Genomic DNA, 26,286 nt, shown 5'->3' with positions numbered 1-26,286 from the left:
GAAAAGTTCGAATCTGCGGAGCATGCATTTCAATGCTCTAACGCCCTTCAATCGGGAGACTTGCTGGTCGCAGAACAAATAAGAGTAGCAACATCAGCGTTGGAAGCCAAACGTATTGGTAACGATATTGTTCCCTCTGTCACTTGGGTATCCTCAAAGGAGAAAACTATGGAGTACATAATTAGATGTAAGGCTGAACAAGTCGAAGAATTCCGGCATACACTTACAACAGCTAAAAACTCTGCTACTTTTGTAAAAGTCACTTATGATGATTTTTGAGGCGCTGGCCTCAACCTTACGCATGCAATGCACACAAAATCCAATGCGTGGCCTGGCAAGAACATATTGGGTCAGATCTTAGGTCATGTTGCCGTTTACCTAAAGAAAAACAACAAGCCGAAAAATAAACAACGCCGGCGCCTTCATCCACCACCCGTCAAAAGGATATCGGTGTGATGCTGCAGGCGGCTAAGGAGCAGAGCTCTGCCACCGGTGGTAAATAACGTTCCTACTGAACACTTTATTAATGGAAATGTTTTGAATTTTGTTTAATAGAAATGTTTTGATCTTTGAAATGGATAAATTGAAATGCATTACCCTCAATGCGAGGGGACTTAATTCATACGAAAAAAGAAACACTTTGTATAGATGGTTAAATAACTGGAATATACATATTGTGATTCAAGATGGCATGGAACTTCTCTACATAGCTATACAGATTCGATTCATAGTAGGAGAGTATCAATTTTCTTCATAAAAAACTTTGAGGGAATAAATGTTCATAGATCACAAGATGGTAGAAAAAACTGGGTGAATATTGAATCAATGATAGGATATATACTCTTATAAATATATATGCTCCTAATAATGTAAGTTCACGCTCAGATTTTTTAAAAGACTACAAAAGTGGATATGTCAATATGCGCTAAATGATCAAAATATAATTATGCCCTCCATTTATCTTTTGATTTCCCAATATTGCATATAACTCCAAAACTTATTATTTCCAGTTTCATCTTAGACCTGTAGCTTTGTTAATTTTTACCTTTGAAAACAACCACATCAGTTTGGATGAAAAATGTCATTTATTAATGACGAACGTAATAAACTACTACAAATCAACTACATTACTAATAGGGAGATCCCCGACAAACATAATCCGACTTATTGAGTAAATGCTATGACAGACAGTGGGATCTCCCTAGAACTTAAGAGAAACCATATACATACGAATGTATAAGTATAAAAACATGTTAAAACACATATAAAAAATCCGGCGTTCACCGGGTAACATATTTACACACAATAGTAAAAACAATGGCAGGGTGATCTCCCCTTGATGTAAAAACCAAGAACATGTTAAAATTAAGGTGGCATCTACAAAGTTCCGCCATAAATCCAATGGAAATTATACGCTAAATGATCAAAATATAATTCTAGCAGGAGACTTTAACACTATAATAGATAAAGATGATAGACACTGGCCACAACAAAACAGTAATGTCAAAAGTTCTAAACATTTAATAGATCTTCTGATATACTTAAATTTAATCGACATGTGAAGAATACGTAAACCAAATAATCTAGGCTTCACCTGTTGTGATGGGCAAGGAATCCCCAGGAGCCGTATTGACTTTGTTTTCAGATCGAAACACTTTGAACTAGAAATAGCTAACATTCTTGCAACAAAAGCACCTAAAGTAAAACAAAAAACCAACAGTTGACTTTCAGATCATTTGGTGATAATATTAAGATTTGATTTGATACTTTTAAGACAAAAGAGAGGTAAAGGGTATTGGAAATTAAATACATTATTATTAACTGATGCTAATTATGTAACACAACTTAAAGAATTAATACATGAAAATGAAAAGATAAATAACATTTTAGATGACCAAATGAAGTGAAAAAAAAATTAAAAACGATAGTTAAACCTTTTCAATGCAATTTTCGCACCATAAAAGTCTTGAATCAAAACAACGTATTCTGTTGATAGAGGGAAAATTGAAAATCTAGAATTACAAGATTCGAATATAATCGATATGAAAAGAAAAAAAACCATTTAGAGTCAGAGAGAGATATATATACAAGAATATTGCAAAAAGGTGCATATATACGATCGAAGTCAAATTGGATTGATAAAGGCGAAAAGAATACACATTATTTCTTAAGATTAGAACGACAAACACAATCATCAAACATAATACACGAAATAAAAACAGGAACTAATGAAACAATTCATAAAACTGGTGATATAATGAATAAACTGTGTGAATTTTACGAAGTGTTATATGCAAGTAATAATAACAATAATGAAAATCTTATCGATGCGTACTTAAACGATGTGAAATGTATAGAGCTATCAAGTCAAGAAAGACAACTCTGTGATCAATTCCCAGCGCTTACTGAATGTGAACAAGCTATATAACAAGTCCCCTGGATCAGATGGTTTAGCTGTTGAATTTTACAAAATATTTTGGAAGGAAATAAAAGATTATTACTACAATTCGCTTCAACAAACGTTTGAAAACAACGAAATGACTTTTACACAGAGATTATCATTAATACATTGATCCACAAAAAAGGCGAAAAAACTTACGTAATGACTTACGTAATTATAGACCTATTAGCTTGACTAATTGCGATTATAAGATACTCGCCTTTATCTTCGCAAAAAAGGTTACAACGAATCATTGATAAACTGGTAAGTAAATATCAAACGGCATACATCAAAGGTAGATTTATTGGCACAAATGAAAGGCTTCTGTTAGATATATTTGAATATTGTGAATCTGATAATGAAGAAGGTATTCTTTTAGTTTTAGACTTTCAAAAAGCTTTTGACTCTATAGATTGGAACTTTTTATTCAAGACTATAGAAAATTTTTATTTTGGTCCTCAGTTTTTGAAATGGATAAAAATTCTATATGAAAATCCAGTCTTTCGAATAAAAAATAATGGATGGGTCTCTAAACATGCTTCATGAAAAAGGGAATTAGACAAGGATGTCCAGTTTCAGCTATAATTTTTCTTTTTGTTGTAGAAATAATGTCACTTAAAATTAAATCCGCTGAAAATATAAAAGGTTTCACAAACGACAATATGGGCACCGAAATAAAACTCCTACAGCATGCAGATGATGCGTCACTGACATTATTAGATATAACTTCTATGGAAATGGGATATGCTTAATCAATAATTTTAGTCGGGTTTCAGGAATGCAATTAAACATGAAGAAAACAGAAGGGATTTTATTTGGACCTCTCAAAAATAGATATGGAACTATATGCGATGTCAAAATTACAAATGACCCAGTCCGATGTCTTGGAATATATATATAGGTCATGATATTGAAAAATGCTATGGGAAAAACTGGAATGATAAGGTTAAGAAATTGGGGGGAAATTAACATGTGGAAAAACACAAAACTTACTCTCTTTGGAAAATGTACTATTATAAATACATTAGCACTTAATTATATTATAGTGCCACGATTCTAAATTACTCATTTGAAGAAACTTTGAGGAATATTCAAAAATCAATATTTAATTTCCTATGAGGGAAACGCGATAGAATTAAAAGAAATACAGTAATTGGGAATATTTTTGATGGTGGAGAAGGGATTGTCGATGTGGAAAGTAAATTCAAATCGTTAAAAGCTATGTGGATAAAGCGCTTATCCAAAAATAATTCTACAATAAAATCCTTTTTCGAATCATGTATAAGTAAACATCAATAGATTTAAATTACATATGTATCTCTTGAAAACTAGCAATACAAATATATGTAATCTTAAAAATGCATTTTAAAAAAACTACCAAGTTTTTACTGTGAAGTTTTGTGTGCGTTTAATGAATGCAAACTTCAAGAAAAATATATGCATCAGCAGACAAGGCTCTATCACAACCTATCTGGCTAAAAGAAAATTTCCAAATAAAAAAACATTCTTTATTTTACATTCATTGGGTAAAAGGTGGGATTTTGTACGTAAAGGATGTGTTTGACCAAGAGGGAAATTTTCATGACATGGAATATTTCTCTGATGTAATACAAAACAAATCTAACTGGATTTGTGAATATAATCTACTTAAACGAACATTAAAACAAGTAGAAGAGAAACAAGTTTATCAATATAACGAATTATGACAAATTTTCATTAAGAAACAATGAAAAAGTATCTTTAGATCAACTTAGTTGTAAAATGTTATATAAGATTTTCATTTCTAAAACATTCATTAAACCCTATTTTGAGAAAACTTTGACAAAACTTTTGAATGACTTCAAAGAACACAGAGAATCAATATATACATCAAAAATGATAAAATGCAGAGACAGACAACTAGTTGAATTCAATTTCAAACTTCTAAAAAAAATTTGAACAATAATAAATCTGTGAGCATCTGGAATAAAAACGTATCAAATTTATGCAATAACTGTAAATTGACGGAAGAAATAAAACACTTAATATTCGATTGTAAAAATGTTAAACAAATATGGAAAGTCGCGTGAAATATATGTCATTTAAACATTCAGTGGAAACATATTGTTATTGGGGTGTTTTGTTGTTTTTCTTCGTCGAAAACTGAAACACACAGCTTTTCAATATTTTGTTATCTAATATTGCTTTCCTCATATACAAAATAAAAATGAAATTAAGATTTGAACAGAGACCAGAAACAGATATGGGGATTAAAATGTACGTAAAAAAACAATCTTTTATAATACTATGAAATTTATAAGAAATTAGAAATTAGATTAAATGTGAAACTGTTTTATGAATTGTCAATATGCTTATAAATGTTTTTCTTTCAACTACAAGGAGACCTGTCCTCCTGTAGTACTGCCATGGGGGTTGTGAATGGACTGTATTCTACGTGAGACGTTACTCCCTAATGGCAGCATTCAGAAATATACATGTATACCTATTTTCCATTCTGCATACATGTATGGGTTTTGCCTATCGATATTATAATGTATATGTCCATCAATATATAACTTTCTCTATGAACAAATGAAATCCACAACAAAAAACTTGAAGACCGATAATCTATAATATGTATAATAGTTCGAATTTTCTTACGAATATATGTATCAAATGATATGTCAGAACAATCAATTTGTTATTATTGTACGTACATGTATATTCTTTCATATTGTTGTTGTTGTGTGATAATAAAATATTGTCAAATTAACAAAAGTAATAAACAGTATTTGATACATGTAGCAATAGTGAAGGTTTCCCAATATTTAATAACAAGAGGCCCACAGGCCTTATCGGTCGCTTGAATACTAGTGAAAAAGTATCACTACTTCCATGGGCTATGAAATGTAGAAAAAAATTCCCTGTTCTGAATATCAAAGCTAAATTCTAATGTTCAGCAACAGTATAAAACAAGATGTGTTCTTAAAACTTCACTGCCTTCAAAAGTGCATACACTGATAAAAGGCTTTAAATAATAGGTGTATCAATATTAAAAAATGAAAACATATGACTAATTTGGACTCATCCTAAAATCATAACCTGGGTTTTGATTGAAATTCACCATTTTTTTGTACATCCTTTTCTGCTATTCCTAAGTATGCATTTAGATTTTATACAGTATCAGCAAACTTACACATGAATACTATATACTAAGTTTGGCCCCACCCTGGGGTCAGAACCCTTACTCTGGGGATCATCAAATTTACAATCTTGGTAAAAGACTACCTGCTCTATCCATTTAGTCTCAATTTAGTATCAAAAGCACTAAAGATGTTATGTAATTGTTTTACACATAACACTATATACCAAGTTTGGCCCCACCCTGGGGTCAGAACCCCTACCCCGGGGATCATGAAATTAAAATTTTGGTAGAGGCTATTCTGCTCTCCATCACCATGCATTTAGTTTTTCTTACACGTGTGGTTCTTGAGAAGATTTTTGAAATTGGTCAATTTGGGGCAGTTGTTGCCCTGCTCCTAAGGCCCCAGGGGTGCTGAAGACCTGCAATTTACAATTTATGCACCACTTGTCCCAAATATACTTCATACCAAATTTGAAAAAGAATTGGACTGGTAGTTATCAAGAAGTTAAAAATGTTTAATTGTTGACGGACGACTGACGACGGACGACGACAGACGACAACTGATTGCAATAGGTCACATGAGTTTACTCAAGTGACCTAAATATATCTTTGAAAAATAAAGTCTCTGGGGAAAAAAACCATGCATACGAACTCGATAATCGTAATATTACAACATACCTGTGTAAAATCAGTGCAATGTATTATGTAAACTAGTGTACACATATATATGAAACTACACTTTAAGTCACGACAACGCATGCATCGGTTCAATCTGCAACGATTGCAAAATGAGAAAATAAAATTGAAAGCAAATGTTTTTAAATAAAGGATATAAGCCAGTAACTATCACGCGAGAGGAGGAACTGATCGATTGTTTGACGGCCTAGGTTAAGCAAACTATTTGCAAATACCTTAAATTAATTCCTTAATTCAGTACAAAAGGTACTTATAGGAGTTGAATCCTTTCAAACGTTCAAAGAAATAAGGCGTGTTTGTAAAACACTGATCCCCCTGGCCTAAGGCAGCAAAGTAAGTATGGAACTCTAAGAAAAATATTGTAACAAGGAATACAAATGTGAAACACGAAAGCCCTATCACTAACCATTCAAACGTCATGGACAAGGTTTTCTTCTTCAAATTTAGTCAAACTTGAAGGTGAAGGTCATTAGGTCAAACAAAGAAAGGTCGTATCAAAAGGAATACACCTGTGAAATATGAAAGTCGTATCATTAAACATTCAAATGTTACAGGTTACGTGTATGTTAATATTTCAAAAGTAGGTCAAACTCCAAGTCAAACATTTCGTACCAAAAGAAAGGTCTTGTAAAAAGAAATACACACGTAAAACATGAAAGCTTTATCAGTATTAAAAATCTTTGACCAAGGTTAAGAGTATTTTTAGAAATAGATCAAACACCAAGGTGAAGGCCATGAAGTAAAATTGTTGTTACTTAGGTCTTCTCAAAAGGAATATACATATAAAATATGGGAAATAAATCTACCACTAACCATTCAAAAGTTGTGAGTAAAGATAAAGTTTTTCAAATGTAAGTCAAACTCCAAGGTGAAGGTCATGAGGTAAAACATTTTGGTACCAAAACAAAGGTCTTGTCACAAAGAGTACACGTGAAACACTATAACTGTTCAAAAGTTATGGCCAAGTTATTTTTTTTTCGGATAAGAAAAGGTAGATAGACAGACCAAAAATCTCCTATTACATATATTGACGGGGTCGATCAATTTGAGGGTGAAACAAAACAGACGCAGTTTATAACTGATTTGTTATACACCTTCATTTGTAGGTGTTTTTAGAGGCACTTTGAACGAGACAGTTTGTTTGCGTACATTAATTTTATCCCTGCATCTACTAGTTTAAAAAGAAAATAAATTTACCCAATATCCTAATGAACAATTATATTTTTCGTGTTTTGCTTTGCTTTTCATCTTATAAATTCTATATTTTATCATCAATTAAATGTGTGAACCTCGCCATTACGTAACAAAGCAGCTGACCAAGAATCAAGTGACTTACATACGCCAATAGAAATGGGGTAGACTTGATGTAACATAAATTGTAATAGTTTTATATAGGACAAAAATAAGGTGTATAGCAAACTGTTTTGATTATACTTCCAGTCGGTAGTGGAAGTCAAACATCCATTTTCATTCATAGAATTACATCATACCAATTTTCGAAAATTGTTTTCCCTCACTATATTCTATGTTATAATTTTCGGAATTTAGGATCGATATTTAACAAAAACCACACCTTCTATATACATGTATTTATATAGAATGACATAACCTTCCCTTAGGTACGAATATACGCTGACAGTACTATAATGAATTGGGTGAATACTTTGTATGTAAAATTCAATGCTTGTGCTGTGTAAATGATACTTTAAAAAATTATGATGTGAAATGTATCTTACAGAAATACATATTATTATAGAAAATATGAAAAATCTGTTTGAAATTAATTGTTGATGGCTCACTTTGTCACTCGTATCAATAAATTTTCCTGTACTTAATGAAATTGAATGTAGATAACATCTTGGATAATTCAGACATCTGTTTTTTCTTCTTTTAATAAGACATTTGACTCCTTCTCCCTTGATTCGACTTCCGACATGTCAAGTCCTGAAAATTTAAGGCAACACTTCAAAATGTATTCACACTTCGTGCACATACTTTTGACATACATGGAAATATGGTGTATTGTTATTTGAAGGGAGGTATATGTAACAGAGTAGTTTGTAGATCTATACCGTATTTTCTGTCAAAAAGGAGTCAGATTTCTGGACGTTTTCAGTTTTGGCTGTTTTTTGGGAAAATTTCCCAAATTTTGACGATCTTTTCTTTTTCTGCAAGAAAAAAAATCCTCAGCATAATGTTAATGAATTTTTTTACGTTGTGTTTACCGTGTATGTAGTTCAGCTGCATTACTTTAATAAAAATCGATCGCATGAATAAACTAAGCTATACTTACCTCCGGTCCCTTAAGCGGAACATCAGATCCAGACGACTGAGTCCGGGACACAGAAGTCGGGTCCTTTTTGCTCGACTCCGTGGATAAAGTCAACACAGCCAGAACAGGGTATCGGGACTTCATACTATCCATCAACTAAAACACAGTATTTGTATTATTATTCCATGCCAAAGAAGAACAAGAGTAACGGAAGCGGTACAATATACGCTCGTCGGCTAGTGAAATTCAACCTGAAAGCATATTGTGCACTCTGAATTGATACAACATACATTCTGAATAGAAAACCCTTAAAGTGGGTCATGGTGCACCAATCCATCTGACATGTGAACTGATTATGTATTCTCTGAGAGTGAGGTTGTGACAAAATATCGGTACAATATCTATCTATGATGATAAAAAGTTCACGAAACCATTTGATCTACTTTTAGCCCTAAAGTAGGTCATGGTGCACCAATTAAGTTACAATGTGAACTGATTATGTATTTTTCTGAGAGGGAGGTTGTGACTAAATTTCAGAGCAATGCCTGTGACCATACGAAAAAAAAATTCTGGAAAATTGTTTGACCTACTTCTACCCCTAAAGTACTGTATATCATAGTGCAACAATCCAGCTGAAATGCCAATTGCACTTGTATTCCTCCAAGAGGAAGCCTTTGACTAAATATCAGGGCAACATCTGTATCCGTAATGAAAAAAGCCCGAAAAACTGTCTGACATATTTTTAGCCCAAAAGTAGGTCAATGATGAGCCGATCCAGCTAAAATGCAAACTGAACTTGTAATCCACCAAGAGGAAGCATATGTGACTAAATTTCATGGCAACATCTGTATCCATAATGAAAAAGTCCGGAATACTGCGTAAACTATTTTTAGTCCAAAAGTAGGTCAAACATAAGCCAATCCAGCTGAACTACAATCTGAACTTGTAATCCTCCAAAAGGAAGCATATGTGATTGAATTTCAGGGCAATATATGTATCCATCATAAACAAAGCCCGATAAACTGCTTGACCTACTTTTAGTCCAAAAGTAGCTCAAGAAAGGACCAATTCAGCTGAAATGCAAACTGAACTTGTAATCCTCCAAGAGGAAGTCTGTGAAAGGTGAAGATAACGAACAGTGATCAATCTCATAACTCCTATAAGCAATACAAAGTAGATAGTTGGGCAAACACGGACCCCTGGATACACCAGAGGTGGGATCAGGTGCGTAGGAGGAGTAAGCATCCCCTGTTGACCGGTCACACCCGCCGTGAGCCCTATATCCTGGTCAGATAAACGGAGTTATCTGTAGTCAAAATCAATGTGCCAAGAACGGCCTAACAATCGGTATGAAACATGTCAGACAGCATTTGACCCAATGATAGGTTGTATTGACGAACTAGATCGTTATAACGACCATAGAATTTGCGAAATGCCGACTTCAATCGAGACTGTTGAAACCCCTGTACCACAACTTGTTTCTCAGTAGCTTGCCCTGATTTAAAAACTGATTAATCGCAGAACAAGCTCTTGCGTATCGATTCAGTTTAGAGATATAAACACCATATGCAGGTGATAAAGGAATATTGCTACATAAATATGGGAAGTTGACGACGGAGAAGCTGAAACCATCCCGTTTTTCACACAGTTGAGTTGTCAGTTTGCCGTTAAAGTCTACTTTCAATAAAATATCTAAGTATGAAGCAGAAGTGGACGACTCCGTGGTGTCTTTTATATCGAGCTCGCAGGGATATATCGAATCGACATATGAATGAAAGTTACCATTGTTAATAGACAAAACGTCGTCGATATATGATATCTAAATGTCGAATTGAAGGCCACAGCAAGATATTTCTTCTTCTCGCGTATAAGTTTTTGAATAAATTCTGCTTCATATGAATATAGAAACAGGTCAGCTAACAAAGGAGCACAATTCGAATTCCGATCCTTTGTTAGTTGACTTGTTTTCATATTTTTATCAAGCAGAACTTCTTCAAAAACTTGTATATGAAGAAAAACTCTCTTGCTGTGGCCTTCAACTCGACATTCAGATATATCAACCATCTTTTATCCATCAAAATAAACATTTTCATTCATGTGTTGAATCGATATATCCCTGTGAACTCGAGATAAAAGACACCACAGAGTCCTCCACATCCGTTTCATACCTAGAAATTGTATTGAAAAGTGATATTAATGGCAAACTAACAAGTATTTGACAAATGGGATGATTTCAGTTTCTCCATTGTCACCTTCCCATATTTATTTTGCAATATTCCATTATCATCTGCATGTGGTGTTTCTGATTCGATACGTTTGTTCTGCGTATGATCAGTTTTTAAATCGAGGCAGGCTACATATAAACAAGTTCATGTTACAGGGATTTCGACAGTCTCGTTTTAAAGTCGGTATTTTGCAAATTATATGGTCGTTATAATGATCTAGTTTACCAATGCAACCTATCTGTCTAATGTGTTTCATACCGATTGTTACACCATTCTTGGAACATTGATTTTGACTACGGATTACTCCGTTTACCTGATCATGACCATAGGGCTCACAGCTGGGGTGACCGGTCGAAAGAGGATGATTACTCCTCATAAGCACCTGATACCACCTTTGGTATGCCCAGGGGTCCGCGCTTGCTCAAATCTTTATTTTGTATTGCTTATAGGAGTTATAAGATTGATCATTGATCGTTATCTTCACCTTTCATTCTAGAGTACATGTATGTTAAAATGCATATCTTTGGTGTTTTAGTTCATGTCATGATTTACGCAGTGTCTTCGCTGTTTTAGTTCCATGTCATGATTTACGAAGTGTCTTCACTGTTTTAGTTCATTCATGATTTACGCAGTGTCTTCGCTATTTTAGTTCACTTCATGACTTTACGCAGTGTCTTCGCTGTTTTAGTTCATTTCATGATTTACGAAGTGTCTTCACTATTTTAGTTCACTTCATGACTTTATGCAGCGTCTTCACTGTTTTCATGCATTTCGTGACTTCATGCAGTGTCTTTGCTCTTTTAGTGCATTTCATGATTTACGCAGTCTCTTCGCTGTTTTAGTGTATTTCGTGACTTCATGCAGTGTCTTTGCTGTTTTAGTTCACTTAGTGACTTTATGCAATGTCTTCGCTGTTTTAGTTCATTTCATGATTTACGCAGTGTATTCACTGTTTTAGTGCACTCATGATTTACGCAGTGTCTTCGCTATTTTAGTTCACTTCGTGACTTTACGCACTGTCTTCGCTGTTTTAGTTCATTTCATGATTTACGAAGTGTGTTCACTGTTTTAGTGTATTGATGACTTTATGCAAGGCGAAGATAACGAACAGTGATCAATCTCATAACTCCTACAAGCAATACAAAATAGATAGTTGGGCAAACACGGACCCCTGGACACACCAGAGGTGGGATCAGGTGCCTAGGAGGAGTAAGCATCCCCTGTTGACCGGTCACACCCGCCGTGAGCCCCATATCCTGATCAGGTAAACGGAGTTATCCGTAGTCAAAATCAGTGTGCCAAGAACGGCTTAACAATCGGTATGAAACACGTCAGACAGCATTTGACCCAATGCGAGGTTGTATTGTCGAACTAGATCGTTATAACGACCATAGAATTTGCGAAATGCTGACTTCAATCGAGACTGTTGAAATCCCTGTACCATCAACTTGTATGCAGTGTCTTCGCTGTTTTAGTGTATTTCGTGACTACATGCAGTGTCTTTGCTGTTTTAGTGCATTTCATGATTTACGCAGTGTCTTCGCTGTTTTAGTTCATGTCATGATTTACGAAGTGTCTTCGCTATTTTAGTTCATTTCACGATTTATGCAGTGTCTTCGCTGTTTTAGTGCATTTAATGACTTTATGCAGCGTCTTCGCTGTTTTAATGCATTTCGTGACTTCATGCAGTGTCTTTGCTGTTTTAGTGCATTTCATGATTTACGCAGTGTCTTCGCTGTTTTAGTTCATTTCACGATTTACGAAGTGTCTTCGCTATTTTAGTTCACTTCGTGACCTTACACAGTGTCTTCGCTGTTTTAGTTCATTTCATGATTTACGAAGTGTCTTCGCTGTTTTAGTGCACTTCATGACTTTATGCAGTGTCGTCGCTGTTTTAGTGTATTTCGTGACTTCATGCAGTGTCTTTGCTGTTTTAGTGCATTTCATGATTTACGCAGTGTCTTTGCTGTTTTAATGCATTTCATGATTTATGAAGTGTCTTCGCTGTTTTAGTGCACTTCATGACTTTATGCAGTGTCGTCGCTGTTTTAGTGTATTTCGTGACTTCATGCAGTGTCGTCGCTGTTTTAATGCATTTCGTGACTTCATGCAGTGTCTTTGCTGTTTTAGTGCATTTCATGATTTACGCAGTGTCTTCGCTGTTTTAGTTCATTTCATGATTTACGAAGTGTCTTCGCTATTTTAGTTCACTTCGTGACCTTACACAGTGTCTTTGCTGTTTTAGTGCATTTCATGATTTACGCAGTGTCTTCGCTGTTTTAGTTCATTTCATGATTTACGAAGTGTCTTCGCTGTTTTAGTGCATTTCATGATTTACGAAGTGTCTTCGCTGTTTTGTGCATTTTGTGACTTTACGCAGTGTCCTTGCTCTTTTAGTGCATTTCATGATTTACGAAGTGTCGTCGCTGTTTTAATGCATTTCGTGACTTCATGCAGTGTCCTTGCTCTTTTAGTGCATTTCATGATTTACGCAGTGTCTTCGCTGTTTTAGTGCATTTCATGATTTACGAAGTGTCTTCGCTGTTTTGTGCATTTTGTGACTTTACGCAGTGTCTTCTATGTTTTAGTGCATTTCGTTACTTTACGCAGTCTGGTTTAATATTTGTGATATGCATGACAGAGGTACATGTATATTGTACATATACAGTCATGTGACAAAATTTACTTTCCAGAGAAAATTTCCCCATACATTTCATGAAAAGCCATTTTTTATCAACATCTTCCCTTTTTGCCAATTTCTTCTCAATTTTGATGAAATAAACACCATTGAGTTTAGAAATATCAGAAGTTTTCCTAACTTTTAAAAAAAATATTAATATTAAATTGCAGCCAGATAACACTTGTTTACGATGTTAATTTCTTAGACAAAAAAAAACAACACAAAACAAATATATAAAGTCCGTATTTTAAAAAGTGTCATACCTCTATAATAAGTGATTAGAAAATTATTTTGACATTATTAGATGATACACTGAATATTTTTCGGGAGCATATCGGTTTTTGTCTGTCTGCAAAAAAAAAATTAAGTTTGGTCATCACTTTAGAATGATTGGTGCTAGGACTTTCAATTTTCAAATATGTATTTCTGTGACAAGGCCTTTTTAGTACCAAACATTTTGAGCTATGTTTGAAAACTTTAACATTTGCTACAACTTTTTAATGCTTAGTGCTACCGCTTTCATATTTCACAAGTGTTGAGCTTTCTTTTGGTACCAGAACTACTTTGCTGCCATACGATTGTATCTGTATTTTATAAACACATCTTGCTATTTCATTAAAATTGGGCTAGAAATGAGATCAGGAGAAATTTTCGAAAACAATATTGTTTTGTATGACATAAAAAGCGACATTCTTCTTTGAGAACAAACAAGTGGTCACGGACTGTGCATAGACACAGGAACAAATGATATTGAATTTCTATTTATCTAGCATCAATTTATTAGATTATTGTTTAACCCTTTAACTACCAGAAATTTTCGAGTTTTCCTTCAAAGCAGATACAAATATTTCAAATTGAAATTAAAGCATTTTCTAGTCACATTTTCGTAATATAACCTATGCATATTCTGAAAGGAAAAATCTTGAAGATTTTAATTATGCACTAAAATGTGGTGTAACGGTTGCCATGACAACAAAAATACCCCACAGATCCCCAAAAATGTGTTTTTTCACCAGTTTCGTCACTAAAACACACAAATTGAATGTTTATCAGCCATCATTTAAATAAATTTTAGGAATAGTTGTATTCATATACATGCATTACATGCATTTATGAAATTAAGTGTCATTTATTGTAAATATAATTATACATGTACACAAACATTGAAGTACAAGATACGCATAAGTTACAGTAGACTGCCTGTAAATATTGTAAAATGTTCCTTAAAACTTGAAGAAATTTTTTAATGAAAATTAAAACTTTCTCTACGCATATTTTTAGAATATAACTCATAAAAATTTCAAAATGAAGAAATAAGTTTCTAATTATGCAATGTAACGAATTTTTACAGTTACCATGGCAACTAAATGAGTCCACGAATGACAAAAATATGTTGTTGGTTTTTTGCCAGTACATTTTTGTTGTTGATTTTTCATTCCTTTCTTCACATGAAAATACAAATTGACCAGTAAACTGCTACACAAGTTTTGAATTATGTAGTATGATCTGATGTTATGGTTGCCAAGGGAACACAATAACCCTTTAACGCCCAGTGACGCCTTTTGACGCCTTTTATGTGCCGACGTGATTAAATTGGGGACGTTTTGTTAATAATTGGAATGCAATGAAACAAATCATATTTTCTAAAAGTAGAGTAAAAACTAAACAATTTTTCTACTCAAAGTGTTTCTGTGCGATGTTGGGAACTAGTCGAAAACATGCATTCAAAATCGCACATCGTTACCGGAAAGTAGGAAATTTAAGCCGAAATGACAAAAATTGTGTTATATTCTGTTAGTAAAATCTTTTCTAAAAAACAAAATATTTAAAAACGTATATCATATTCGGAAAGGTTGAAACATTTGCTTCATTTTTTCTTACGGTCATATCTAGGTACGGGCAAGTGTCATAGACCTATTTCTTCATGAAAGTAATGCATTTATAAGTTAAACGCGATAAAAATGCACTTTGACATCATTTGACATTAGCATGCGTATTGCGCAAATAGATTATATAACGATACATAACTATATTTACGTGGACAAACTTAATAAATTTATAACGGTAAATCTGTGATTGGGTTTTTGTTTTATGAATTAGAACTACTGTTTTACAACCTAAATACAATGTACATTTATTTCCCTATGTAAGCGTGTCCGCCTTCAGCCTAGGTATACGTGTGTGAACAATGACTAATAGTACCTTAACATTCACGGATTTTTCTTACGGATTCTTACGTATTCCACAAATCCATAAAAGTACACGGAATGTTACGATTTAGACATGGATACCGACGAGTGATTTACGAATGCTTGTGATTGACTACGAGTCGGAGATCCGTAAGGACTCGTAAGAAAAATCCGCGAGTGTGAAGGTGGTATAATGCGCACAGAATTTATGTTTTTTTTCTCTCTATCTTTTTCACATACATGTCTGCATTCAGCCTAAGTATATGTGAGTGAAAAATGCCTAAAGCGCACGGGATTTGTGTTTTTTTCTATCTTTTTTACGTACATGCACTACATAATCTAGAAGAATAAAGTTTTGTTTACATTTGAGTATCTCGCATGCATGAATAAAAAAAAAGGTATATATGTATATTTTCATTAGATGAATAGGCAATAAATATGATGTAGGCTATGGAACGGACTAAAATGTACATTTTTTATAAGTTAATCATTACGAGCAAGTTGTCAGTGTGTGCTAGATGTAAGTATGTATACTCATTTAAAAATGTTAGCGTTTAGATTATGATTTTTCCGTTTATTTGCAATAATAATCTGTTAGAATTTAAAGAAAAATAACTTCAGTACAAGTAAGTCAAATGAGTTGTTTTGACTAAATATTTTCATTTCTTGTTACGTTATTATGACTGTAACATAAACAGCGCATAATTTAAATATGGAGTGTTGCGCTGAAAGCGATACAGGCTCAGTTTTGTTGTCCGTTGGGTCACCGTCAGACATTGGTGTAGATGACTACAGTTATGAAAAAGTTTCTATAATAAGGACAATGAATCAGAATATATAGAAACACGGTCACCAGTGTACACTGGACAGTCATTTGAGTGACATTACGGACGAGGATTTCTACTTCTAGTCGCATCAACTCCATAGCGTAAATATACTGTTTTATCAATATATTCACCGTCGGAAACCACGCCTAAGTAAATACGTACGGTACTCCCGGACTTAGTGAGCGTGACTTGCGCGGATGCAATGTACATGTATTTGGCTTATTGTATTATAAACGAACTAAGCTATTGAAGCATTTATGATCTACTGAACAATATTATATTAGAATTTGGAGAGTAAAGGTATTTAATTTCTATAGGCATATGGTTGTACGTATTGTAGGTTTATAAATCTTGCATGTATATTTGAACTTGTACTGCTAGTTTTCATGATATCATTACGTACATGACGTAAATATTGTGATAGTTTATTGAACAATTTTTCTATTTCACGGGAAGAAAATGATGAAAAACTCATTTTAGCGATTTACGGTTTACGGGAGTTATGAGATTGATCACTGTTCGTTATCTCCACCTTTCATTACGATATCTGCGATTGGTGTTCGGATATAAGACGAATAAAACCCGCATTTTAAAACAATTGATTTCATGGAATTTCAGAATTCCCAAACACAATTCACAACTGCCCCACTTCCAAATTTCTTAGTTATATTTTACATGATAACAGTTTTATACGATGGGTCAATGCGGTTGAAAATTATGTGACATTCAGGACAAAATTGGATGTTTATTTTCTAGCGTCTTTCTAGAAAATATACGACAACGAACGACAATGAACTGTGATGGTAATGGCTACAATGAATTGTCCAAAACGTAAACCTAAATGAAACAATACTTTATGTAAGGTGTTACAGAAAGTCCCGATTAAACATTAAAAGATTATGCTTACCTTTTTGTTCATCAGCACGTGTGAAACGAATATGAAAAAACCCTGTAAAAGTAATATCGTTTACAGGAAGACGAAATAAACAACATAAATAATGGCATACAGTTACTTTTATCTTTATGTAGGTAACATACCTGTAATGAATTGCTTATTATGAACAAAAACTGAAAAAACTCTGCACTTTCGTTTACAGCCAACATCCCAAACAGCCAATTAACGCCCAGAACTGGCAACAGGGTACCAAGGGATCTCAGTCCAGACCTGTTAATTAAAAAATTGCAACGGATATTTACACCAAAAATATTTAAAATATGAGTATTAATTAATCCGTTTATCTATACATTATTAATATTTTGAAGTTAAGATTTGAAACATTTATTCGGGAAACTTTATAAAATTGTAGCTTAGTACTAACAAATATGTTATGAAAACGTGTACGTCACAAATCTCACTATATCTCAATCGGGGGTGACGGTCACCTATGGTATCACCTACTAAGGTGCGCATTATTTCGTTTGGAATATGCATATCATGGATTGTCATTCATCGGTACATTCTATATTTTTAACGAACAAAAATGTTTTATTTTATCATAAAACACACTTCAATAAAGCAGAAACCATATCAAACCAGCCAAGAATAATGACAATATCACCCTTTTATTAACATGATAGTAAATAAGCACAATGATGAAATATCATTTAAAATATGAGAATCATTATAAGTAATCATGAAATTTGTTGTAATTGCTATTAATACATGTATTCCGCTACAAAATTAGATTATATCCAGGAATCTTTGAAAATAAAAATAGTGTCCCCAGCTTCCTTAACTAATATTCCTGGATTTATTTGCATGTACATACGCAGCCTTCTTTTGGACTGATGATTTTGTCATCGCACTTGATGCAAACAGCACTCGTATCAAGGTGACAATAATAATTAGGTTCAACTGAAATCAAAACAATGCAAAGATCAAATTTTAAGTCAAAAATTTCTTTATTCATTAGTGGTACATAGAGTTCAAAGGAACGTTCTAGTCACCAGAACAGCATTTCTGCTGAAATCCTGTTGACTTTTGAACATTCCATTATTTGTCATACCTACACAAAAGACACTACCGAACTTTTCATATCTGCTTCATACTTATATATTTTATTGAATATTGATGTTAACGGCAAACTAACTATTCCTCTTTATGACAAATGGGATGATTTCAGCTTCTCCTTCGTCAATTTCCCATATTTATGTAGCAATATTCTATTATCACCTGCACATGGAGCTTATATCTTTCAATTGATTCGATACACAAGAGCTTGCTCTGCGTATGATCAGTTTTTAAATTGAGGTAGGCTACTGACAACGTCCCTCTCGAGAATTTTTCACTCATATGGTGACGTCAACATTACCAGTGAAGGGTTAATTTTTTTAGACCTATGCTCGGCGCTTACGGCCTTTGAGGAGGGAGAGATCTGTATAGTGTTACACCTGCTGTGACACGGGACCTCGGTTTTTGCAGTCTCAGTTCATGTTACAGGGGATTCAACAGTCTCGTATAAATTCAGTATTTCGCAAATTCTATGTTCATTATAACGATTTAATTTGACAATACAACCTGTCATTGAGTCAAATGCTGTCTGACGTGTTTCATACCAATTGTTTAGCCGTTCTTTACACACATACTTTAAGTATGGATTACTCCGTTTACCTGATCAAGATATGACTCACTGCGGGTGTGACCGGTCGACAAGGAATGCTTCATCCTCCTTGGTACCTAATCCCATCTTTAATATGCGTTTGCCAATCTCTTAATTTTGTATTGTTTATAGTAGTGATGAGATTGACTACTGCTCGTTATCTTCGCTTTTTTATGTAGGAAGTCTCTCAGTCTCCGTGAAATTAGTTTAAATGGATAATAAATACCGTCTGAAGGTATGTCTACGTAATATTTGAATAAATAAACGAAATTATAATTGTACAAGTTTTTTCTATTTGTAATTACCTATTCTTAATACTTTATCAATATGGAACATGCACATCACACCGTTATTTAACATATATATGAGATCCAACTGCTATACAGAGTTACCTACCACTGCAATGAGGCAAACTGGTACAATAAACAGATAGAGGGAGCCACTTTCCATTGACAACCAGCAACTACAAAGATATTTACGAACTAATCTTTCAGAATGCTCGAGTTTATATATTAATATCTTATCAACACTTTCAATATGGAAGTGTATTGCTACACGAGTGGAGTGGTGAACGAACGTTGAACGGTTTAGAAATGCACTATTTACATGGAGAGACATTGTTACACTGTACACACACATATACACACGCATGCACACAAACACAGGTTCCTAAGTGACTTCCTCTAAAATGTTCCTTCATAATAGAAACCTATGCCGCAATAAGAACGATAGTGTTTTTCAACCCCTACCGAGCTAGCGCCTTGTTGGTTTGCATCAATTCAAAAATGCTAGATGAGTTCCAAATGACCACGAGAAAACGAATGGTTTAAAAGAAGGAAAAGTTTATCGAAACGAACTCTTCCATATGAGAGCGGAATACGTTGGTTTAACTTCAAAGTGTGTAATACAGTCAATATTATACAGTTATTGACTGGGTTCGAGGACAACAGCTGTATTGTTTGACCCGAGGATGGGTCTGTTTCCCAAAGTCGTAGGCTGAGGGCAACAGAATCTGTTCGATTGATTGATTGTATATTGTTTAAGTCCCTCTTGAGAATTTTCACTCATATAGAGACGTCACCATTGCTGGTGAAGGACTGCAAAATTTAGGCCTATTCTCGGCGTTTACGATCTTTGTGAAGAGAGGGATCTTCATCGTGCCACACCTGCTGTGACTTGTTTTTCTGCGGTTTCATTCGAAGGACCGCCCCATTTAGTCGCCTCTTACAACAAGTAAGGGGTATTGAGGACCTATTCTAACCCGGATCCCCACGTGACCAGATCGTTTCGATTGATTGATTTTATATTGTTTAACCTCCCACTCGAGAATGTTTCACTCATATGGAGACGTCATCATCGCCGGTGAAAGGCTGTAACATTTAATCCTATGCTCGGCTCCTACAGCCTTTAGCAGGGAGGGATCTTTATCGTGCCATACCTGCTGTGACACGGGACCTCGGTTTCTGCGGTCTCATCCGAAGGACCGCCCCATTTAGTCGCCTCTTACGACAAGCAAGAGGTACTAAGGACCTATTCTTACCTGAATCCTCACCATGAGAACAGGTCTGTTCGATGGTCAAACAAAACAGCTGTTGACCGAGGACGTAGTCTACAGCTGTTTTGTTATACAGACTCATTCTTTTAGGTAGTATTTTTCTAAATGCACACGGTTTATTGAGTTTGAACTTTTTTAACTTTTAACAAGACAGTACGATTGTATACATTTATCAACGTATCCATCAGTTTAAAAGAAAATATGACCACTATCCTAAAATTGATAATCAATAACTATATGTTGCGTATTTCTACTTTGCTTTTCATTCCGTATTTCATCATTGATAAGTTAAACCAGTGAACCTCTCCGTTACGTACAAAGCAGGAGACCAAAATCACGTGAGCTATTTACCCCATTATCTATTGGCTACGCAAGTGACTTGATTCTTAATCTTCTGTTATGTTTACGTAATAGCGACTGATGATAAAATACAGAATTCCTTAGATGAAAGCAGAACATAACCACGAAAAACTAGTCATTAATTAGGATTATAGGTATATTTTCTTTTAAACTGGTTGATATTCTGATAAATTTACGCAATCACACTGTCTTGTTAAAAGTTCAAACTATACAAACTACACTGTATGTGCATCTAGAAATATATGTAGTAAAAGACACCCACCCCCTCAAACACACAAGATTGAAGTTTGGGGGAAATACATGTAGGTAAATTTCTGAAGGAATTTGTTTTTGGGGAGGTGGCTCTGCTTGTCATGAATTTGAGATCCCCCTTTTTAAAGATGATTCTCATGCAAATTGTGTAATTAACATTCCCAAATTTGGATATGAATGCATAATGAAACTGGTACATGAAGTTTCAACTACTTTCCGTTAACAAAATTAAAGCACAATTTATACATTAGATAATAAAACAGTCATTTAATGTTTGCTCAATTAATCAATACACCAGTGAATTTTACCAGAAACAGTTGAACATGTCCCGGCACCGAGGGAAAATATTCTGTATAATATAATGTGTTATATAACTGTCACGGTCTTATACTGGAAATATTGTGTATAATATAATCCGTTATATACCTGTCTCTGGTATTATATTGGAGATATTATGTATAATATAATCTGTTATATAACTGTCACTGGTATTATATTGGAGATATTCTGTATAATATAATCTGTTATATAACTGTCACTGGTATCATTTATATTACCACTTCTATTTAATCATGCTCTCTTTTCTATTTGAGAAGTATCGATTTACCTTGTCATCGATAAAATATATTAACAATATTATATATTTCTAATGACAATGGGATTTTTTTTACTTGAAATATGAATTTAACATGCAACATACTAGTTTTTAAGGTGATAACCCTTTCCCCAGAATCCTCCTAAAGTCGATGCCGCAATCACGAAAGGAATACCTTAAATAAATCACGGAATTCCATGAAGATACATGTACGTGGTACAGTGCGTCATGTTAGAATTATATCAAATAAAATACAGTATTATATCAATTTACATACATTTTAGCTACCCGATTATAGATAAATTAATGTTCTAAGAGTAACACAGTTACACTACCCATTCTGATTGATTATTTATGCAACTCACCCCATCCTCCTATGAGAAACCAGTGGACTCTGGATTTCGATTTGAAATTGTTTGCAACATACATAGCATAGTAGGTGACTGTGATGCTCATGAAATAGTAGATTCCCATCCCCAGCATACAAAAGAAGGTGACCAGGAAAAGATAGTGAATGACGGCTGTGATAACTGTGCACACAATCTGAGAAATATTCCAAAAACATTTTATTGTATGATTTGATTCTCTTCAAAATCCAATATTCAGTGCTTTGTCAATTGAAACTTCATCACATGTCAATTTTTAAGGACTTACTCTACATCGTCTTAATGGCTAACTTCCTTTTAAAACATGGATGAAAATATGAGTATCAGCAATATTTTCCTATCCATTTAAAAATTCATCGCCTAGCTGGATAGCTCAGTAGATTAGCACGTCGACTACTGAACTGTATATCGCGGGTTCGAGTCCATCAGGGTTTTTAAATTTTTTTCAGATTGCTTTCTTCTAAAACTGCATTTTTTGACTAAATAAAGTAAATCTGAAAGTTTTCAATTTCAAAATATTGTTGCACATATCCCCTATTCTTCATCTATATTAAATTTTTAAGTGGAAAAGTTAAAGTTCAGGGTTATATTTGCCATCCTTACCTACACCTATTTACACATTTCATTGACATGGAGAATGAAAACGTTTGAGGTATTCAAAACTGTAAGGTGAAGATAACGAACAGTGATCAATATCATGTGCTATATAATTTCCCCATACACTTCAACAGTAAAAATGTTAAAGCCTAACACCTTTGGATATACTTTCTCTTCCACATATTGCAAAACTAAAAACACTTATAGGATCATCTACAAACATGGGCCTATCATACCATAAAATATTGTGAACACCTTTGGATATACTTTCTTTTCCACATATTGCAAAACTAAAAACACTTATAGGATCATCTACAAACATGGGCCTTTCATACCATAAAACATTTTCGAGATCCGGTCCGGACAAGTTTAGCTACAACAGAAAGTGTTCGTTTGGGAGACTTAATTATGTCGAATATCATGCCAATCGATGAGCTAAATATGAAAAGGAAGACTGTGGCACTTTGTCAGAATTGATAAAAAATATAACAGGTATATAAAGAACTTCTGTTTCACACGTTAAATCGAAATCACGTAGAATCTATCTTTCTGTGTTTAGTAAACTACAGGAGATGAAAGAATTAGTAACAGAATGAATATGTACTGAATCCAGCTGTCAAAGCTTGTAACATTGTCTTTGTAAAACCCATTTTACACATGTATTTTGGCATTTACTTTCACATTTGGTAATGAAACTTATACCAAAGTTCCCTATCACAAGACAGAAATCTTTAAAATCACGTTTCCGTTTTATATTTATATTATTGATATATCTCAACTGATTCAATATGCAGAGCTTGTTCTGGGTATAGTCAGTTTTTAAATCGAGGTAAGCTATTGACAAATAAGTTGATGGTACAGGGGTTTCAACAGTCTCGATTGAAGTCAGCATTTCGCAAATTCTATGGTCGTTATAACGATCTAGTTCGTCAATACAACCTCGCATTGGGTCAAATGCACACTGATTTTGACTGCGAATAACTCCGTTTACCTGATCAGGATACAGGGCTCACGGCGGGTGTGACCGGTCAACAGGGGATGCTTACTCCTCCTAGGCACCTGATCCCACCTCTGGTGTGTCCAGGGGTCTGTGTTTGCCCAACTATCTATTTTGTATTGCTTATAGGAGTTGTGAAATTGATCACTGTTCGTTATTTTCACTTTGCATGTTTTGAAAATACCCTAGCCAATGGGAGGAATGAATCTGATTTACCTAAACCATTCTGAATTTCAAAGAGCTTTACAAATCTCTTACAAAAATAAATTTCAGAATCAAGTAAATGTTTTGCCACTCCCCTACTTGAACTTCTCACGACATTATTAACTACTGTGAGGGAGAAACACAATTCGCATTCTGTCACAGCATATACGAGAAATGGGGAAAATCAAATTTGGGTTCTCAAAACTTTTATAGAACTGTCAATAAATTCGAAATCACAAAACGTTTACAAAATCAACAGCATTAAAATATACATTTTCCCCCGACAATTTACACCATCATTCCTCAAGATGAATTAAAGGCTAGGCTTTTTGACATAGACAGCTGTTACTTTAATAAAGATCAAGGAAGTCGGAAATGTACGTATTGATATCATCCAAAAACTACGTTTATAACATTCTTTTCTGTAAATTTTATTTTCATCTCCTCTATATTAAGAGTTCTTGTATAATTTCCTACATTTCATACCATAGTAATGCTATTGTACTTCATATGTCTGCCTGGTTAGTTCTGTGTCTAGTAATACAAAGGTTTCTCCCTTTTTTTTTTTGCTAAAATGCCTTAGTAATGTCCATATACATGTATATATATATATATATATATATATATATATATATATATATATATATATAACCTTTTGTTGTATATAAGAACGGACTTTACATACTTTCTTGCCACAAAAAGGAACTATCAAAATATACAAACTCTAAATCTAACCTAGTAATATATTCCAAGTATTTCTGTACAAACATGATAGAATACAAATTTTTATTATTGAGAAACGTTGCATATGTCCTTAAACACCACTTTGATTGTACGCATAAGTACTCTGAACTTGATATTAAAAAGATGTTTTTCAATCATAATAACTCCATAAACGTAGTCTTTGGCAATCAGGTTTTCTATCACTCTATTGCAGTTCTCATGGGCACAAATTGTGCTCCTTTATTAACTGATCTGTTCTTGTAGTCGAATGAGACAGAATGTGTTCAAAACCTTGTACATGTACATGTACATGAGAATAACATTTTGCTGTAACCTTCAACTCGACATTTCGATACATCAACGACGTTACATCTATCAACAATATTCACATTCATTCATAAATCGATTCGACATATTCCAGTGAAATTGAAATAAAAGACACCACAGAGTCTTCTAAATTTGCCTTGTGTTAGGATATTTGTTAAAAGGCAAACTAACAACTTAACTTTATAGGCACCTGCTATCACATCTGGTATATTTTCAGGGGCCTGTGTTTGCCCTACTATCAGAGTAATTGGCGCGGATCTAAGAAGTCTGATTTAAATTAGATTGAGTCAACAGGGAATGCTTACTCCTCCTAGGCACCTGATCCCACCTCTGTTGTGTTCAAAGGTCCGTGTTTGCCCAACTCTCTATTTTGTATTGCTTATGGGAATTATGAAATTGATCACTGTTCGTTATCTTCACTTTTTTTTATATGCAACTCACAGGCACCAGCCACTAGGTATAAACCATGTACCTCATTGTTTGTCTTTTCCACGGCCACAATGAAGATTAAATAGGAAACAACCAAGGATCCGCAGAGGTTTAACAGCATTATATTCAGATCACTCTTTATATATCTGCAAGTTTAGAAAACACGCGAAAAACGTCTAATTCAGAAAACTACTTATCGTATGGTTTATCATATATATCATATTTAAACTGGTGCTAATACATAGTAAAAAGTACTAAACACAAACACACACTCACAATATATATATATATATATATATATATATATATATATATATATATATATATATAATCACTTTAAATGATTCACGTTTAACTTTTCGAGTTGTCATGAATTATTCACATACTTCCAGTTTGTGATGTAGATTATGAACGTTAGAACGGTAAACACAATGGATAGGATGACACCAGTGGCAGATAAAGTCTTCAGTGATGCGCTGTCCTCCTTTTCCTATAAAACGAATTCTTCATACGTCTGTAATCATGATCATGTTTTGTTTCTTGAGCTATTTTTTGTACAAGTTATCAAGAGTAAATGTAATCCTGCAGGGCAATCAGTTGAAAAAGATGTGGGGAAACTCATATTACCAACGTTATCAACCAGGTCTATACGTGGTAGACAGCGGTATCAATCAGGTCTACACGTGATAGGCAACGGTATCAATCAAGTCTACACGTAATAGACAGCGGTATGAATTAGGACTGCACTTGATAGACAGTGGTATCAATCAGGTCTATACGTGATAGACAGCGGTATCAATCATGTCTA

At 34.1% G+C, this 26,286-nt stretch overlaps 1 protein-coding gene across 5 annotated transcripts in view; it reads right to left on the bottom strand.

Moving 5' to 3' along the window:
* Positions 1-1,066: 1,066 nt before the first annotated feature.
* LOC125648391 (adhesion G protein-coupled receptor L3-like) overlaps positions 1,067-26,286 on the bottom strand; it is a 67,434-nt gene continuing 42,214 nt past the window's right edge. The window contains exons 24-36 of one of the 5 annotated variants that reach the window (XR_007360290.2): positions 25,865-25,968; positions 25,522-25,624; positions 22,181-22,358; positions 21,921-21,990; positions 19,450-19,516; positions 18,223-18,308; positions 17,492-17,618; positions 17,361-17,402; positions 8,554-8,688; positions 8,333-8,428; positions 8,060-8,204; positions 6,667-6,769; positions 1,067-4,400 (exon numbers count right to left, since the gene is read on the bottom strand). Coding sequence is in view for 1 of the 5 variants with exons in the window: in XM_048875438.2 (XP_048731395.2) it covers positions 8,151-8,204; positions 8,333-8,428; positions 8,554-8,688; positions 17,361-17,402; positions 17,492-17,618; positions 18,223-18,308; positions 19,450-19,516; positions 21,921-21,990; positions 22,181-22,358; positions 25,522-25,624; positions 25,865-25,968 (1,062 nt within the window). In the remaining 4 variants the exon portion in view is untranslated. Of the gene's footprint in view, positions 8,205-8,332; positions 8,429-8,553; positions 8,689-17,360; positions 17,403-17,491; positions 17,619-18,222; positions 18,309-19,449; positions 19,517-21,920; positions 21,991-22,180; positions 22,359-25,521; positions 25,625-25,864; positions 25,969-26,286 lie in introns of all 5 variants that reach the window. The other 4 variants (XR_007360288.2, XR_007360287.2, XR_007360289.2 and 1 more) reach the window with 4 other exon arrangements.

Source organism: Ostrea edulis, chromosome 6 (assembly GCF_947568905.1).
Source record: "Ostrea edulis chromosome 6, xbOstEdul1.1, whole genome shotgun sequence".
Taxonomy (NCBI): domain Eukaryota; kingdom Metazoa; phylum Mollusca; class Bivalvia; order Ostreida; family Ostreidae; genus Ostrea; species Ostrea edulis.
The sequence above is the reverse complement of the archived record's forward strand: the minus strand, read 5'-3'. Positions and strand labels throughout refer to the sequence as shown.